This window comes from Balaenoptera borealis (assembly GCF_965194805.1).
Source record: "Balaenoptera borealis genome assembly, chromosome: X".
Classification (NCBI taxonomy): domain Eukaryota; kingdom Metazoa; phylum Chordata; class Mammalia; order Artiodactyla; family Balaenopteridae; genus Balaenoptera; species Balaenoptera borealis.
The window spans coordinates 7,882,560-7,899,301 of NC_138881.1; the positions used below are offsets into that span (position 1 = coordinate 7,882,560).

General features: G+C 41.8%; 1 protein-coding gene and 1 long non-coding RNA gene across 6 annotated transcripts in view; one reads left to right on the top strand and one right to left on the bottom strand.

Moving 5' to 3' along the window:
• Positions 1–16,742, top strand: part of CLCN4 (chloride voltage-gated channel 4) — an 89,498-nt gene that overhangs the window by 28,264 nt on the left and 44,492 nt on the right. For all 5 annotated transcript variants that reach the window (XM_082375619.1, XM_082375616.1, XM_082375615.1 and 2 more), the window contains one exon: positions 14,692–14,846. In XM_082375619.1, the coding sequence (XP_082231745.1) occupies positions 14,703–14,846 (144 nt within the window). In that variant the 5' untranslated portion in view covers positions 14,692–14,702. The remainder of the gene's footprint in view (positions 1–14,691; positions 14,847–16,742) is intronic.
• On the bottom strand, positions 72–14,673 carry LOC309620008. The gene is made up of 2 exons (XR_014239368.1): positions 8,958–14,673; positions 72–8,637 (listed from the first exon to the last, which is right to left on the bottom strand). It is a non-coding gene; the product is annotated as an uncharacterized lncRNA (long non-coding RNA).

The following is a 16,742-nucleotide window of genomic DNA, read 5'->3' on the forward strand; positions in this document are numbered from 1 at the left end:
CGTAGGTTTATCTCTGGGCTTTCTGTCCTGTACCATTGATCTATATTTCTGTGTTTGTGCCAGTTCCATACTGTCTTTTTTTTTTTTTCCACACACACACACTGTATTTTATTTTTACAAGAGATAAATAGACTGACACCAAGCATTGTACATGGATGACCACAACAAAAGCAACAATGATTGCAATTACCAAACATGAAACACACTCATACTATGTCATAATATTGACATTCAGTCCAGTAATCCTCCACTGTAACAGCTCCTTTACTTTGCAGTGAAAATTGATTTGTATATTCTTTGCCTCTGAGTCCTTGTGGGATTTTTTTTTTTAATTCAGACAGAAAGTCACAAAAATTATACTCATCCTCATCAGTTCACTCAGTCCCATGTAATTAATTTTTTTTTTCATCTTGATCTTTTGTTAGCACTTTTATGAGTTCATCAGTTTTTCATTAGAGTTCTGGAAATGCTTATTCATTCAGTTCAGCAGTACAGTCAGTTACCAGAAACCTGTACTTGTCAGAGTCTTTTCCATGAATTTCTTGAAGATGAAACCCTTTTATAGGAACATATTTGCAAAATCATCAGAGTACACCCAGAACTGTCTGTAAATGACAAAAGACTTAAAAATGACCACGGTTAAAGATTTGATGAAAGTTCATAATAATGCAGTTGACAAGAATATTAGTTATTTCTGAGATATACATTTTAAAGTAATAACTAGGATTATTACTTATAACATTATACCAGAACATATAAGATTTTTAGAAATTTCATGTAATGTCTGAAACATTTATATTAACATATTTCCATACATATTTCCATACAAATACAATTATAAGATTTTTAGAAATTTCATGTAATGTCTGAAACATTTATATTAACATATTTCCATACAAATAACCCAATGAAAGTTTAGTATTAGTTGTTTTGTTTGTTTGTTTTTTTATACTGCAGGTTCTTATTAGGCATCAATTTTATACACATCAGTGTATACATGTCAATCCCAATCGCCCAGTTCAGCACACCACCATCCCCACCCCACCGCAGTTTTCCCCCCTTGGTGTCCATATGTCCATTCTCTACATCTGTGTCTCAACTTCTGCCCTGCAAACTGGCTCATCTGTACCATTTTTCTAGGTTCCGCATACATGCATTAATATACGATATTTGTTTTTCTCTTTCTGACTTACTTCACTCTGTATGACAGTCTGTAGATCCATCCACGTCTCAACAAATGACTCAATTTCGTTCCTTTTTATGGCTGAGTAATATTCCATTGTATATATGTACCACAACTTCTTTATCCATTCGTCTGTTGATGGGCATTTAGGTTGCTTCCATGACCTGGCTATTGTAAATAGTGCTGCAATGAACATTCGGGTGCATGTGTCTTTTTGAATTACAGTTTTCTCTGGGTATATGCCCAGTAGTGGGATTGCTGGGTCATATGGTAATTCTATTTTTAGTTTTTTAAGGAACCTCCATATTGTTCTCCATAGTGGCTGTATCAATTTACATTCCCACCAACAGTGCAAGAGGGTTCCCTTTTCTCCACACCCTCTCCAGCATTTGTTGTTTGTAGATTTTCTGATGATGCCCATTCTAACAGGAGTGAGGTGATACCTCATTGTAGTTTTGATTTGCATTTCTCTAATAATTAATGATGTTGAGCATCTTTTCATGTGCTTCGTGGCCGTCTGTATGTCTTCTTTGGAGAAATGTCTATTTAGGTCTTCTGCCCATTTTTGGATTGGGGTGTTTGTTTCTTTAATATTGAGCTGAATGAGCTGTTTATATATTTTGGAGATTAATCCTTTGTCCGTTGATTCGTTTGCAAATATTTTCTCCCATTCTGAGGGTTGTCTTTTCGTCTTGTTTATGGTTTCCTTTGCTGTGCAAAAGCTTTGAAGTTTCATTAGGTCCCGCTTGTTTATTTTTGTTTTTATTTCCATTACTCTAGGAGGTGGATCAAAAAAGATCTTGCTGTGATTTATGTCAAAGAGTGTTCTTCCTATGTTTTCCTCTAAGAGTTTTATAGTGTCCAGTCTTATATTTAGGTCTCTAATCCATTTTGAGTTTATTTTTGTGTATGGTGTTAGGGAGTATTCTAATTTCATTCTTTTACATGTAGCTGTCCAGTTTTCCCGGCACCACTTATTGAAGAGACTGTCTTTTCTCCATTGTATATCTTTGCCTCCTTTGTCATAGATTAGTTGACCATAGGTGCGTGGGTTAATCTCTGGGCTTTCTATCTTGTTCCATTGATCTATGTTTCTGTTTTTGTGCCAGTACCATGTTGTCTTGATTACTGTAGCTTTGTAGTATAGTCTGAAGTCAGGGAGTCTGATTCCTCCAGCTCCATTTTTTTGCCTCAAGACTGCTTTGGCTATTCGGGGTCTTTTGTGTCTCCATACAAATTTTAAGATGATTTGTTCTAGCTCCGTAAAAAATGCCATTGGTAATTTGATAGGGATTGCATTGAATCTGTAGATTGCTTTGGGTGGTATACTCATTTTCACAATGTTGATTCTTCCAATCCAAGAACATGGTATATCTCTCCATCTGTTGGTATCATCTTTAATTTCTTTCATCAGTGTCTTATAGTTTTCTGCATACAGGTCTTTTGTCTCCCTAGGTAGGTTTATTCCTAGGTATTTTATTCTTTTTGTTGCAATGGTAAATGGGAGTGTTTCCATAATTTCTCTTTCAGATTTTTCATCATTAGTGTATAGGAAGGCAAGAGATTTCTGTGCATTAATTTTGTATCCTGCAACGTTACCATATTGATTAATTAGCTCTAGCAGTTTTCTGGTGGCAGTTTTAGGATTCTCTATGTATAGTATCATGTCATCCGCAAAGAGTGACAGTTTTACTTCTTCTTTTCCAATTTGTATTCCTTTTATTTCTTTTTCTTCTCTGATTGCCGTGGCTAGGACTTCCAGAACTATGTTGAATAATAGTGGTGAGAGTGGACATCCTTGTCTCGTTCCTGATCTTAGAGGAAATGCTTTCAGTTTTTCACCATTGAGAATGATGTTTGCTGTGGGTTTGTCGTATATGGCCTTTATTATGTTGAGGTAGGTTCCCTCTATGCCCACTTTCTGGAGAGTTTTTATCATAAATGGGTGTTGAATTTTGTCAAAAGCTTTTTCTGCATCTATTGAGATGATCATATGGTTTTTCTTCTTCACTTTGTTAATATGGTGTATCACATTGATTGATTTGCATCTATTGAAGAATCCTTGAATCCCTGGGATAAATCCCACTTGATCATGGTGTATGATCCTTTTAATGTGTTGTTGGATTCTGTTTGCTAGAATTTTGTTGATGTTTTTTGCCTCTATGGTCATCAATGATATTGGTCTGTAATTTTCTTTTTTTGTGATATCTTTGGTCTTGGTGTCAGGGTGATGGTGGCCTCATAGAACAAGTTTGGAAGTGTTCCTCCCTCTGCAACTTTTTGGGGGAGTTTGAGAAGGATAGGTGTTGGCTATTCTGTAAATGTTTGATAGAATTCACCTGTGAAGCCATCTGGTCCTGGACTTTTATTTGCTGGAAGATTTTTAATTACAGTTTCAATTTCATTACTTGTGATTGGTCTGTTTGTATTTTCTAATTCTTCCTAGTTCAGTGTTGGAAAGTTATATCTTTCTAAGAATTTATCCATTTCTTCCAGGTTGTCCATTTTATTGGTATATAGTTGCTTGTAGTAGTCTCTTATGATCCTTTGTATTTCTGCGGTGTCAGTTGTAATTTCTCCTTTTTCATTTATGATTTTATTGATTTAAATCCTCTCTCTTTTTTTCTTAGAGTCTGGCTAAAGGTTTATCAATTTTGTTTATCTTCTCAAAGAACCAACTTTTAGTTTTATTGATCTTTGCTATTGTGTTCTTCTTTTCTATTTCATTTATTTCTTCTCTGATCTTTATGATTTCTTTCCTTCCACTAACTTTGGGGGTTTTTTTTTGTTCTTCTTTCTCTAGTTGCTTTAGGTTTAAGGTTAGATTGTTTATTTGAGATTTTTCTTGTTTCTTGAAGTGAGATTGAATTGCTATAAACTTCCCTCTTAGAACTGCTTTTGCTGCATCCCATAGGTTTTGAGTTGTTGTGTTTTTGTTGTCATTTGTTTCTGTGTATTTTTTAATTTTTTCTTTGATTTCTTCAGTGATCTCTTGGTTATTTAGTAGTATAGTGTTTAGCCTCCAGGTGTTTGTGTTTTTTACAGTTTTTTTCCTGTAATTGATTTCTAATCTCATAGCATTGTGGTCGGAAAAGATGCCTGATGAGCCCAGGAGGGATATGAACTATTACTGTACCGATTTTACAGATGAGGAAATTGAGGCACAGAGAGTTTAAGGCTTGGGTAGAACCCCATGGCAGACATAAGTTGGGACCATTACTCCTGCACATGGCCTGGACCTTAGCACAGAAGTCTGGTTTTTCCCGGGAAGCAGAACCAATCAGATTTAAGAGGATGAACAAACCAAAAACTGTTAAAAGAAACTTTGTCGTTAACTTGAATGCTGATTTATTAACTCAAAATGAGGCGTGGACTAGAATTTTCAGGAAAGGTGCTCTCAGTTCTCTGTACCTGAAGTGCTCCTCGAAGCCATGGCACAGAACCAGGGACTTCTTGGGGATGTTCTTGGTGGCTCTTGCCATCCTTGTCTGAGGGTTAGAGGTCCCCCAAATCATCCTGAGGATGTCAATGCAGAGGAGACTGGTCTGGACTCATGAGATTGTGCAGGAGTCAAACTGACAAGCTAATTCCCTTTGTACTCTTTTTTTTTCTAGGCTGTCTCATCTGCTCACATATTTATTTGTGAGTCTATTTATCCTATTTATGATAAAATTGTGACTTAGACATTTTTGGTAGGTGCGTAGATGGAACCTACAAAAATTCTGTAATGGGGCCTTGCCTTTGTTACCCCAGTGGTTCAGAGATAACCACACACTTAAATGAACTCAAAACACTTTAGTGAACATTGACCACATGCCAGACACAGTGATGGGAGTGCAAATATAAGTAAGTCATTGTTCGTCACTGCAGAGGGTCATGGTGGAGTGGGAAGATGTTCCAGCCACAGTGTAATTAGGAGTTCTGATAATGCTTTGGGGCAGAGTGACATCAGCAAAATGGTAAGATAGAAGGCCGCGGCCATTGTTCCCTCACAGAAACACCAATAGCAATGATGTAGAGACCTTTATGAGAATTCCAGATTCCAGTCAGGAAGTTGCAGGACCCCAGGAGAGCACAAAGCCAAAAACAGTTGCTTTGAAACAGGTAAGAGGAGTGACTTCACTTTACCTGTGTCGGCCCATCCTCCAAGATGGCACAGCTCAGCACTGAGAGAAACTGCCTGCAATTTCTCCTCCTGGGGAAAGAGAGAGTAGAACGTGTCTCCAACATCTCAACCTTTCAGAGCCCTACCTCAGGGCTCGCCTTCCTCCCCACTTACAGCACTGATGGAACCAGCATGGGCTGGAGGCCTGAGGGTAGCTGAGAACAATGCAAGTGGTGGGTGGCTTGCGGCAGCTGGCATGGATTTGCATGATTGGGAGAAGACCCTCAACTTGAGACTTCTCAGTCATGAGGGAGAGGAGTGAAGAGTGCCTCCAGTGTCCTGGCTTTTCTGAGGGCAGCCTGAGGGACTGGTTTCTGTTTACCTTCATTCCTCACTTGGAGCAAGAGACAGGAAGAGAAGTGGAGTTTGTATCCAGCTCTCTGGATTTTTGCAGGGCTGCCTGAGGAGCTGATTTCTCTTTGGTCTGATGTGAGGTACTGACAAGGAGCTTCCTGGTTGCCACTGAGAACCCAGGAGAGTGAGGCGGCTTGCTGCTATAGAACCAGAGAACTGGCAGCGCCAAGGACAGGCACAGAGGGAGCAAGAGATTATGATCTCGTGAACAAATAAACAAACTGGCAAATTCCTTTAATTAGGACTTTACATGCACAAGTCTGCATCAGCAGAAAAGGTTTGAGAGGCCTCCAGATTCTCTAGTTGGGCTGATTCGTGCAGGTCCTTCCCTGTACAAAACTAGTTTGTAAAGACTCGGAGAGGTGGCTGTTTTTTCACATGTGTAGATACCAATACAAAAGTTGAAAGAAATAGACAAAACACGACTCAACCAAAGAAACAAATATCCAGAAACCAATCCCAAAGAATCACAGGTATATGATTTACCTGATACAGAATTCAAAGTAAACTGTCATAAAGATGCTCAACAAGCTCAGGAAAACAATCCATGAATAAAACGAGCATTTTAACAAAGAGATAGAAAATATAAAAAAGAAACAAATTTTGGAGCTGAAGAATATAATAGCAGAACAGAAAACCTCACTAGAGGTGTTCAACAACAGACTTGATCAAACAGAAGAAAGAATCAGTGACCTCAAAAGCAGGTAATTGGAAATTATCCAGTCAGAGGACAAAAAAAAAAAAAAGAAAGAAGGAAGCCTAAGGGACTTATGGGACTCCATCAGGTGAACAAGTACATGCATATGGGAGTCTCAGAAGAAGAAGAGAAAGAAAAGGGCAGAAAGCTTATTTAAAGAAATAGTGACAGAAACTTACCAAATCTGGGAAGGAAAATGGGCATCCAGATTCAAGAAACCGAACAGATTCTATAAAAGATGAACCAAAGAAGTCCACACTGAGTCACATTGTAATCAGACTGTCAAGAGTCAAAGATAGAACTGTGAAAGCAACAAGAGAAATCCACTCATCTCATACAAAGGCTCCCCCATAAGACTGTCATTGGATTTCTCAGCAGAACGCTTGCAGGCCATAAGGGAGTGGGATGATATATTCAAAGTGCTGGAAAAAAGAAAAAAAAGAAACCCCAGCTAACCAGGAATACTATATCTGGCAAAACTGTCCTTAACAAAATCAAGGATAGATAAAGACTCCCAGATAAACAAAAGCTGAGGGAGTTCATCACCACTAGACTTGCCTTATAGGAAATGCTAAAGGGAGTCCTTTGAGGTGGAATGAAAGGATGCTAAACAGCAACACATAAACGTTTGAAAGTCTAAAGCTCGCTGGTAATCATATGGACAAATGCAGAATACTGTAATGCTGCAGTGGAGGTGTGTAAATCACTGAATTCTGGTATAGAAGTTAAAAAAAGAAAGTATAAAAAAGAACTATACCTATAAAATATATTAACGGATGCACAATATAAAAATATGTAACTCATGACATCAATAATATAAAATGTGTATGGGGGGAGAGGTAAAAGTGTAGAGTTTCTGTATGTGATTGAAGTAAGTTGTTATCAACTTAAAATAAATTTTTATCACTATGTTTTATGTAAGCCCCATGGTAACCACAAGAAAATACTTATAGAAGATACACAAAAGAAAATGAAAAGGGATCAAAGCATGTTCCTACCAAAGAAAAAAATCAAATGAAACACAAAGGCAGACAGCAAGAAAGGAAAAGAGGGACAAAAGAGCTACAAGACAGGCAGAAAACAACGAACAAAATGACAGTAGTAAGATCTTCCATATCAATAATTATTTTAAATGTAAATGGATTAAACTCCCTAATCAAAAGACTTCAAATGGCTGAATGGATTAAAAAAACCGAGATCCAACTCTATGCAGGCTGTAAGAGACTCACTTTAGACTTAAGGACAAATAGAAGCTGAAAGTGAAAGGATAGAAAAAGATATTCCATGCAAATGACAACCAAAAGAGAGCAAGATGGCCAGAAGAAACAGAGGCCTTGAACAATGGTATAGACCAAGTGGACCTAACAGACATTGTCGAATGTTCCACCCAACAGTAGCAGAATACACATTCTTCTCAAGCACACACAACATTCTCCAGAATAGATCGCATGTTATGTCACAGAATAAGTCTCAACAAATTTAAGAAGATTGAAATTATACCAGGTATGCTTTCTGATCACAATGGAATGAAACTATAAATCAGCAGAAGGAAAATAGGAAAGTTCACAAACATATGGAAATGAAACAATGCACTCTTGAACAACCAGTGGGTCATAGAAGAAATCAAAAGGAAAATTAGAAAATATCTTGAGACAAATGAAAACAAAAACACAACATACCAAAACTTACGGGATGCAGCAAAAGCAGTATTAAGAGGGAAGTTTATAGTGATAAACACCTACATTTAAAAAGAAGATTCTAAATAAACAACCTGACTTTACACCTCAATGACCAAAAAAAGAACAAACTAAGCCCATAGGTAGCAGAAGGAAGGACATAATAGTGATTAGGGGAAATAAATGAAATACAGAATAGAAAAGCAGTTGAAAAATCAACGAGACTAAGAGTTGGTGTTAACATCAATTTTTTGTTAAATAGCACCATCTTTTTGTTAAAGGTCAACAAAATTGACAAAGCTTTAGCTAGACTAAGAAAAAAAGGGAGAAGACTGAGATAAATAAAATCAGCAATGAAGGAGGAGACATTGCAACTGATGCCACAAAAATAAAAAGGATTATAAGAGACTACTATAAGCAGTTATACACCAGGAAACTGGATAATGTAGAAAAAAAATGATAAATGGCTAGAAATATACAACCTGCCAAGACTGAATAACGAAAAATAGAAAATGTGAACAGACCTGTAACTAGTGAAGAGGTGGACTTTGTGATCAAAAACCTCCCAACAGGGCTTCCCTGGTGGCGCAGTGGTTGAGAGTCTTCCTGCCAATGCAGGGGACATGGGTTCGAGCCCTGGTCTGGGAAGATCCCACATGCCACGGAGCAGCTAGGCCCGTGAGCCACAATTATTGAGCCTGCGCGTCTGGAGCCTGTGCTCTGCAACAAGAGAGGCCGCGATAGTGAGAGGCCCACGCACTGCGATGAAGAGTGGCCCCTGCTTGCTGCAACTGGAGAAAGCCCTTGCACAGGAACTAAGACCCAACACAGCCATAAATAAATAAATAAATAAATAAAATTTTAAAAAAACAAACAAAAAACCTCCTAACATAGAAAAGCCCAGGACCAGATGGTTTCATTGGTGAATTCTACCAAATTTTTAAAGAAGAATTAATTCAGTTTCTTTTCAAACTCTTCCAAAAGAAATTGAAGAAGAGGGAACACTTCCAAACTCTTTTATGAGGCCAGCATTACCTTGATACCAAAGCCAGAAAAAGACACTACAAGAAAAGAAGATTGGAGACCAGTATCCCTGATGAGTATAGATGCAAAAATCCACAACAAAATACTACAAACTGAATTCAACAGCATATTAAAAGGATCATACACCATGACCAAATGGGATTTATCACTAGGTGCCATGATGGTTCAACATCTGAAAATCAACCCATGTGATACACTACATTAACAGAATGAAGAATAAAAATCACATAATCATCTCAATAGATGCAGAAAAAACATTTGACAAAATTCAACACCGTTTTGTGATTAAAAACATTCAACAAGCTAGGATAGCTTGTTGAATATGAAAAGCCCACAGCTACCCTCATACTCTATAGATCTTTCTTGCCTTTAAGGATTGGATAAAAGACCTAGGTGTCCTTTGTGTCTTCCAAAGTCCCTTTGTAGGTAAATATGGTTGTGTAAGAGAGATGCTCTTTTTTCAGGGTGGACCCCTCCAGTGTGAAGTTCGATTCCATCCTGTCTCTGTTGCCAGTTGTGTCGTCTGTTGCTGCCCCAGTCCTCCTCCCTTGCAGCTAACTTAGCCATCTTCATTTCTCCTCTCCCTCGGAGCCCTCGTAAATCATACCTGTTAGACATTGTTATGATGCTGCTACATCTACATGACAACTCTTTCCAAAAAACCCGGTGGCTTAAAACAATAACCATTCATTTTTCTCACGGTCTGCAGGTCAGCCGGGTGGTTTGATTGGGTCAGACCCAGCTGCTCTTGGCTGGGCTCACTCATGAATCTGTGCTTGGCGAGCCTGGATGATCTAGGGTGGCCTCAGTTGAGGTGACCCACCCTGACTCCATGTGGTCGGTCGCTCATCTTCCAGCATCTAGCCTAGGCTTCTGCTCATGGCAGAAGGCCAAGGAAGAAAGCAGAGGCCGCGTCGCCTTTGGGGTCTAGACTCAGTACATGCATGCTGTCACTTCCACTGCATGTCCCAAGGCCAGCCCTGACTCAAGAGCTGGAGAAATAGACTCTACCTCTTAATGAAGAGGAGCCGCCAGGTCCCACTGAAAATGCTGTAGATGCAGGGACAGGTAGAGAATCTGAGCTGTTTCTGTGTTCAGCCCCCTGTGTAGATTGGGAGTCAGCGAACGTTTTCTGTAAATGGCCAAATAGTAAACATTTGAGGCTTTTGGGGCCATTTGGCCTTTGTCATAACTACTAACCTGTGCCGTTGCGATGTGAAAGCAGCCGTAGACAATACGTAGATGAGCGGGCATGGCTGTGTTCTGCTAGAACTTGTTTACAAAGCCAGGCAGCAGGCCGGATTTGGCCCACAAGCTGCAGTTTGCTGTGCTCTGACCTCGACGATCCAGACCAAGTAGGAATCTCAGATGCAGGATCTAGGATGCTGTCCTTCCTGAAGTCATAAGCAGAGGTGTCATCTGCCAACAGAAGTGCTCTTATTGGAGGGAAGAAATAAAACCAGGTGAGAGGAGCAGGGGCTCCCCTCTAAGGTGCAGATGACTACAGTTGACCCTTGAACAACGTGGCAGTTAGCGACACTGACCCCCAGCACAGTCGAAAATCCACATCCTGCTCTCACTGCCTCAAAAACAAAGGAATTGATAAATGACTCACCCAAGGGCAGGAAGCTGAAACAGTCCGGATAGAATCAGGACTCAAACCCTAGTTCTTGTGATTCCACATATTGGGCTCTCTAATCGAACACAAACTTTTCCCCTCCTGTAGGTAAAGATCTGTAAAACAAAAATACAGGTATGATATTTATTGAAAAAAATCCACGTATAAGTGGACCCACCCAGTTCAAACCTGTGTTGTTCAAGGGTCAGCAGTATTTGCATCCCTTTGGGTGCCATATTGAACTTAACACAGGTTAAGTTTATTTCTCATCAAGTCCTTGGAGTTCATTCCTTTTTGTTCCTGTGTTTGGCTGGATTCTTATTTCTTATCCATCTATATCTCCCAATGGATCCCAGATAGAATTCTTTCCATTTTTCTTTTCTTTTCTTAAATTTTTTGGCCACGCCACACAGCTTGCGGGATCCTACCTCCTTGACCAGGGTTCGAACCCCTGCCCTCAGCAGTGAAAGTGCAGAGTCCTAACCACTGGACCACCAGGGAATTCCCTCATTCCATTATTTCTGACCTGGATGCCCTCTTTCTGTCTTTCTTAATCCGAGCTTCAGAAGCGAAGTCACCACCTCCTTCTGGGCCCCCAAGGAAAGCCTCCAATTAGATCTACGGATTAGATCATGTTTGTTTTCCTTTACCAATTATGCGTCTGATTGTCAGGACCATGACATGCTCCATCAAAGTTTAAAGATACATTTGTTCTCCAGAGTGACTTTTTGTTTCAATCATTATTGCCTGGAGTTGTTGCTTGACTAGAGATTTGGTTAAATTTCAGGTAACATGAACTTCTTTTTAATAGGATGTCCAAGTCTCTGCAATTCTTCGATCTGCTGGCTTGGATTTTCTTACGCGGGCTACCCATTGTGGGTCAGCAGCCTGCCATCTTCTTTTTCCCATCAGAGATTTTCTTTACTGCATATAATACAAGGCTGTTACCATCTTGTTTTTCTAGAAATGAAAATGAAATCTTTGCTTTCTAATTTTATTCCTTCCCTTTTATTATTGGTTGCTACTGACTTCTGCAATATGATTCTTCCCTGGGCATTCATCAGTGGGTATAGTTTTCAGCTTGGCATGGCTCAGACTTCAAACTTTTAAAGTTTTAAAGTAGCAAAGTTGCACAGACAGTCAATAAATCAATAACTATCGCCATTTTATTGCTTGTAAGGTGATTACTCCCCTTTGCCTGTAGCGACTTTTCAATTTGATCAAAATGCAGTTTTGTCAGGTCGTGGTTGAGTCCTCCAGATATAAAAATACATAAAGCCATTGAGAGAAGCCTATGCTCAAATATTTTAATAACTACCCTTCACTTCTTTAACCATCTTATTCCGGCACTTTTGTGGTTCCCGTCCTATAATTCAAATTTCCATGCTCTTTGCCAAAGAAATTTTGATTTAGTGCTTACTCCAACCTCTTGTCTTAGTAAGAGTGTATTATTTTTCTTGCTAACTGGTGGTGAGCATTGATCCTGCTGCAAAGCGTTTTCTCCGTGTCAAATTATTTCCTGTGTGATCTGTAAATCAGGTTCTGATGGTGGTGCAACATGGAAGATGTCTTGGTTTATTTGAGATTGTTTTCCAGACAAGGGGAGGCAGAATAATGTGAGTGGAATTGTTATCTTAGGCAGGAAAGGAAGAAATCCTCCACTTTGCTACTGCCCTGGCAGCAGGCACCCTTTTGACTGTATTTTAAGGAAGATTAGAAGTGAGGGCCCGCACTCAGGGCTGCTTGCCCGGGGCAGTGTGCTGCCAGCCTGGCATGGCTCTTGGTTTGTCTTAGTCTGTTCGGGCTGCTATAACAAAATACCACAGACTGGTTGGCTTATAAACAACAGACATTTATTCCTCACAGCTCTGGAGGCTGGCAGTCTGAGATCAGGGTGCCAGCGTGGTCAGGTGATGGTTCTTTTTCCAGTCACAGATTTCCTGTTGTGTCCTTACGTGGTGGAAGGGGCAAGGGAGCTCCCTGGGGCCTCTTTTATAAGGGCACTAGTCCCATTCTTGAAGGTACTGCCCTTATGACCCAATCACCTCCCAAAGACCCCACCTTCTAATACCATCCTTTGGGGGTTAGGATTTCAATGTATGAATTTGGGTGGGGGGACACACACGTTCAGACCATAGCATGGCTCACGTGGCAGGTTGTCCTGCCTCCTTGTTATCCCCATGGCATCCCCCCCGCCCCCCGGTGCAGAGGACCACTCCCTCTGTGGATCACCTTGCCTCCCACCAGTGAGTTAAGTCTTAGCATTTTCACTCTGCTGTTGCTGTACATCTTGAATATCCGCAGTGACAACCGCAGAGGTTGTCTGTCTCAGTGGTCCGCTTTATCTCCCAGGAGAACCGGTTACTGGTTTGACTACAATGATTTGGTTTTGAGTGGTATGCCTCAGCCCTATTTCCCCCAGGCCTCTCATGTTGATGCCCTGCTTTTGCAGAACGTGAGGTTTTCCAGAAATGGATATAGTTGACCCTCATTATGAGCGGTTCCGTGTTTGTGAATTTGCCTGCTCACTAAAATGTATTTGTAACATCCAGAGCAATACGTGGGGCGCTTGCCCGGTCATTCACACAGTGCGCGTGCAGAGCCTCAAAAAGTCTGAGTTGCCAGAAATGCACGATCCTAGCTGAGGTTGGAGAAATCGGTGCTCTGCTGTCTTGTTTCAGTTCCCAGACCAGAAACAAGTGTTCTTTTCACAGTCTCTTTAGTGCCATATTTTTCGCATTTTTGTGCTTTTTTTATTGGTAATTTTGCTGTTTCCAGTGGCCTTGAAATGCAGGGCAGGCGTGCCTGTAGTGTTTCTAAGCACGGGAAGGCCGTGCTGGGCCTTATGGAGAAAATACGTGTGTTAGACAAGCTTCCTGCAGCGTGAGCGACGGTGCTGTTGGCTGTGAGTTCAGTGTGGATGAACCAACAACATATATTTGATAAGGTGTCTTTAAACAGAAACACACAAAACAAGGTTGTATACCGATTGGTTGATGAAAATGTTGTGACCAGAGGCTCGAAGGAACCTAACCCTGTATTCCTGTTGGGGACGGTGATTTAGTACTCACTAATTCGGTGGCCATGGTGACTTTATAGCACATAACTACCACGAATAATAAGAAAGTAACATTTGTCAGAAACAGACTCACAGACTTAGAGAATGAACTTATGGTTACTGAGGGGAAGGGTGGAGGAAAGGGATAGTTAGGGAGTTGGGGATTGACATGTACACCCTGCTATATTTAAAATAGGTAACCAACAAGGACCTACTGTATAGCACAGGGAACTCTGCTCAATATCCTGTAACAACCTAAATGGGAAAAGAATTGGAAAAAGATACATGTATATGTATAACTGAATCATTTTACTGTACACCTGAAACTGTCATAACATTGTTAATCAACTATACTCCAATATAAAATAAAAAGTTAAAAAAGAGAAATTAACGTTTGTGTCTCCCCAAAATTCATATGTCGACACCTAATCCCCAATGTGATGGTAGGAGGATCCCCAATGTGATGGTATTGGGAGGAGGGGCCTTTGGGAGGTGATGAGGTCATGAAAACTGAGCCCCCATGGATGGGATTAGTGCCCTTGTGAAAGAGACCCCAGAGAGCTCCACCAGACGAGGACACAGTGAGTAGATGGCCATCTGTGGACCAGGAAGTGGGCTCTCACCACACACTGAATCTCTGAGTGCCTTGATCTTGGACTTCGCAGCCTCCGGAACTGTGAGAAATAAATATGTGTTGTTGATAAGCCACCCAATCTATGGTATTTTTGTTTTAGCAGCCTGTGCTCACTAAGACAGACTATATGTATCTTTCATCACAGCAGAGGTGCCTATGCTGAAATGTCTTTCCTGTACAAGAAAAGAGTGCACGTGGATTGTTCTGCCAGGTCTGTGCAGATGTTCTGCTTATGTTTTTAACGGCAGGTTTTCTCTCCCAGGTGTAAGTAGCATGGTCAATGCAGGAGCGATGAGTGGCTCTGGAAACCTGATGGATTTCCTTGACGAGCCATTCCCTGATGTGGGGACGTATGAGGACTTCCACACCATCGACTGGCTGAGGGAGAAGTCACGGGACACCGACAGACACAGAAAGGTACATGCTGTTCATAAGGACACTTTGAGGGGAATCCCTTTGGAGGGCTGGGCCATGCTTTCATCGGACAGTCACTGAGCTAGAGCTTGGGTTCATGTGTCATGTGCTGAGCTAGGTTCTAGAGAAGAGAAGGGCTGGTGGGAGAGGCAGAGATATGGACAGGTAATTATAATACCAGGTGCTTTGGGTGGAAGGTTGTGTCCTACAGAGGTGTGGTGTGGAGGGCAAGGAGGGGGCTCTGGAACCAGACAGATCGGGTATATCCTGACTTTGACACCTTTAGGCTGGCTGACTTTTGGGGTGCCATTTCTGGACCCCATCTTCTCATCTGTAAGGATGGAGTTAATTATACCAGAAGATTAAATGGGGCTGTGTGTGTATGAAAGCACATATTACAGTGCCTGGCCTCTAGTAGGCAATCAATATATATTTTTATGGGCTGCAGTAAAGTTATGTATCAAGTGCTGTGGGATCATTTAGGAGGGATGGTTAGGGAGGGAGTTTTTAGAGAGGGTGGGATTTCAGTGGGGTCTTGAAGGATGACTAAGAATTTGCCAGGCAGAGGAAGGGGAAAGGATTCTCATCACGAGTGACTCTTTTTTAGGTCACAGAGGCGTGAAAGACCGTGGCACATTTAGGCAGTTCAAGGAGCTCTAAGGTTTGGTGGCAGATTCACGGAAGGGGAGGACTAGAGATGAGTCCGGCCACGTGGACAATGGGGCTGCATTGGGAACGACTGAGTAGACCATGAAGAGGAGTTTAGATTTCCTTTTTTTTTTTAAATTTATTTTATTATTTATTTATTTATTTATTTATTTATTTTTGGCTGCGGCGGGTCTTAGCTGCAGTACACGGGATCTTCGTTGAGGCGTGCGGGATCTTTTCGTTGTGGCGCGTGGGCTTCTCTCTAGTTGTGGTTGGCGGGTTTTCTCTCTCTAGTTGTGGCGCACAGGCTCCAGGGCGTGTGGGCTCTGTAGTTGTGGTCTGTAGTTGTGACACACAGGCTCCAGAGCACGTGGGCTCTGTAGTTTATGGCACGTGGGCTCTCTAGTTGAGGTGCGCGAGCTCAGTAGTTGTGGTGCGTGGGCTTAGTTGCCCCACGGCATGTGGGATCTTAGTTCCCTGACCAGGGATCGAACCCGCTTCCCCTGCATTGTAAGGTGGACTCACCACCACTGGACCACCAGGGAAGTCCCTGGATTTCCTATTTACTTATTTACTTGTTTGTTTGTTTGTTTTTGGCTGTGTTGGGTCTTCATTGCTGCGCGTGGGCTTTCTCTAGTTGCAGCGAGCGGGGGCTACTCTTTGTTGTGGTGCACTGGCTTCTCATTGCGGTGGCTTCTCTTGTTACAGAGCATGGGCTCTAGGCACACGGGCTTCAGTAATTGTGGCGCGCAGGCTCAGTAGTTGTGGCGCACGGGCTTAGCTGCTCCGCGGCATGTGGGATCTTCCTGGACTGGGGCGCGAACCCGTGTCCCCTGCAGTGGCAGCGGATTCTCAACCACTGCGCCACCGGGAAAGCCCTGGATTTCTTTTTCATGGCCACAGGATACAAGAGAGATGCACTGCCAGGGGAGAAACAGGAAGCTTGGAAATGAGCTCAGGAGAAAGAGGAAGAAGATCTGACAGAGGGCAGTGAAGTGCCGACGGAGAGAGGCTTGGGGTCCAGATCCTTCACAGGAGCCGTTGCCAGGATGGAGGCGGGTAGTGGGGCCAGGATGACGCCCTGGCCGTGGTCAGAAGAGGGTGATGCCTTGGATGACGAGAGGGGAGAAAAGGGACGCGGCAGATTTCAGGGGGAGGCCACTGAGTTCGGTTTCAGGCGCTGTAAGTCTGAGCCGTTTGTCCAGCCTGTGGCTGGAGGTGGTCGGCAGGCGAGAGAACCCTGTGCAGTTC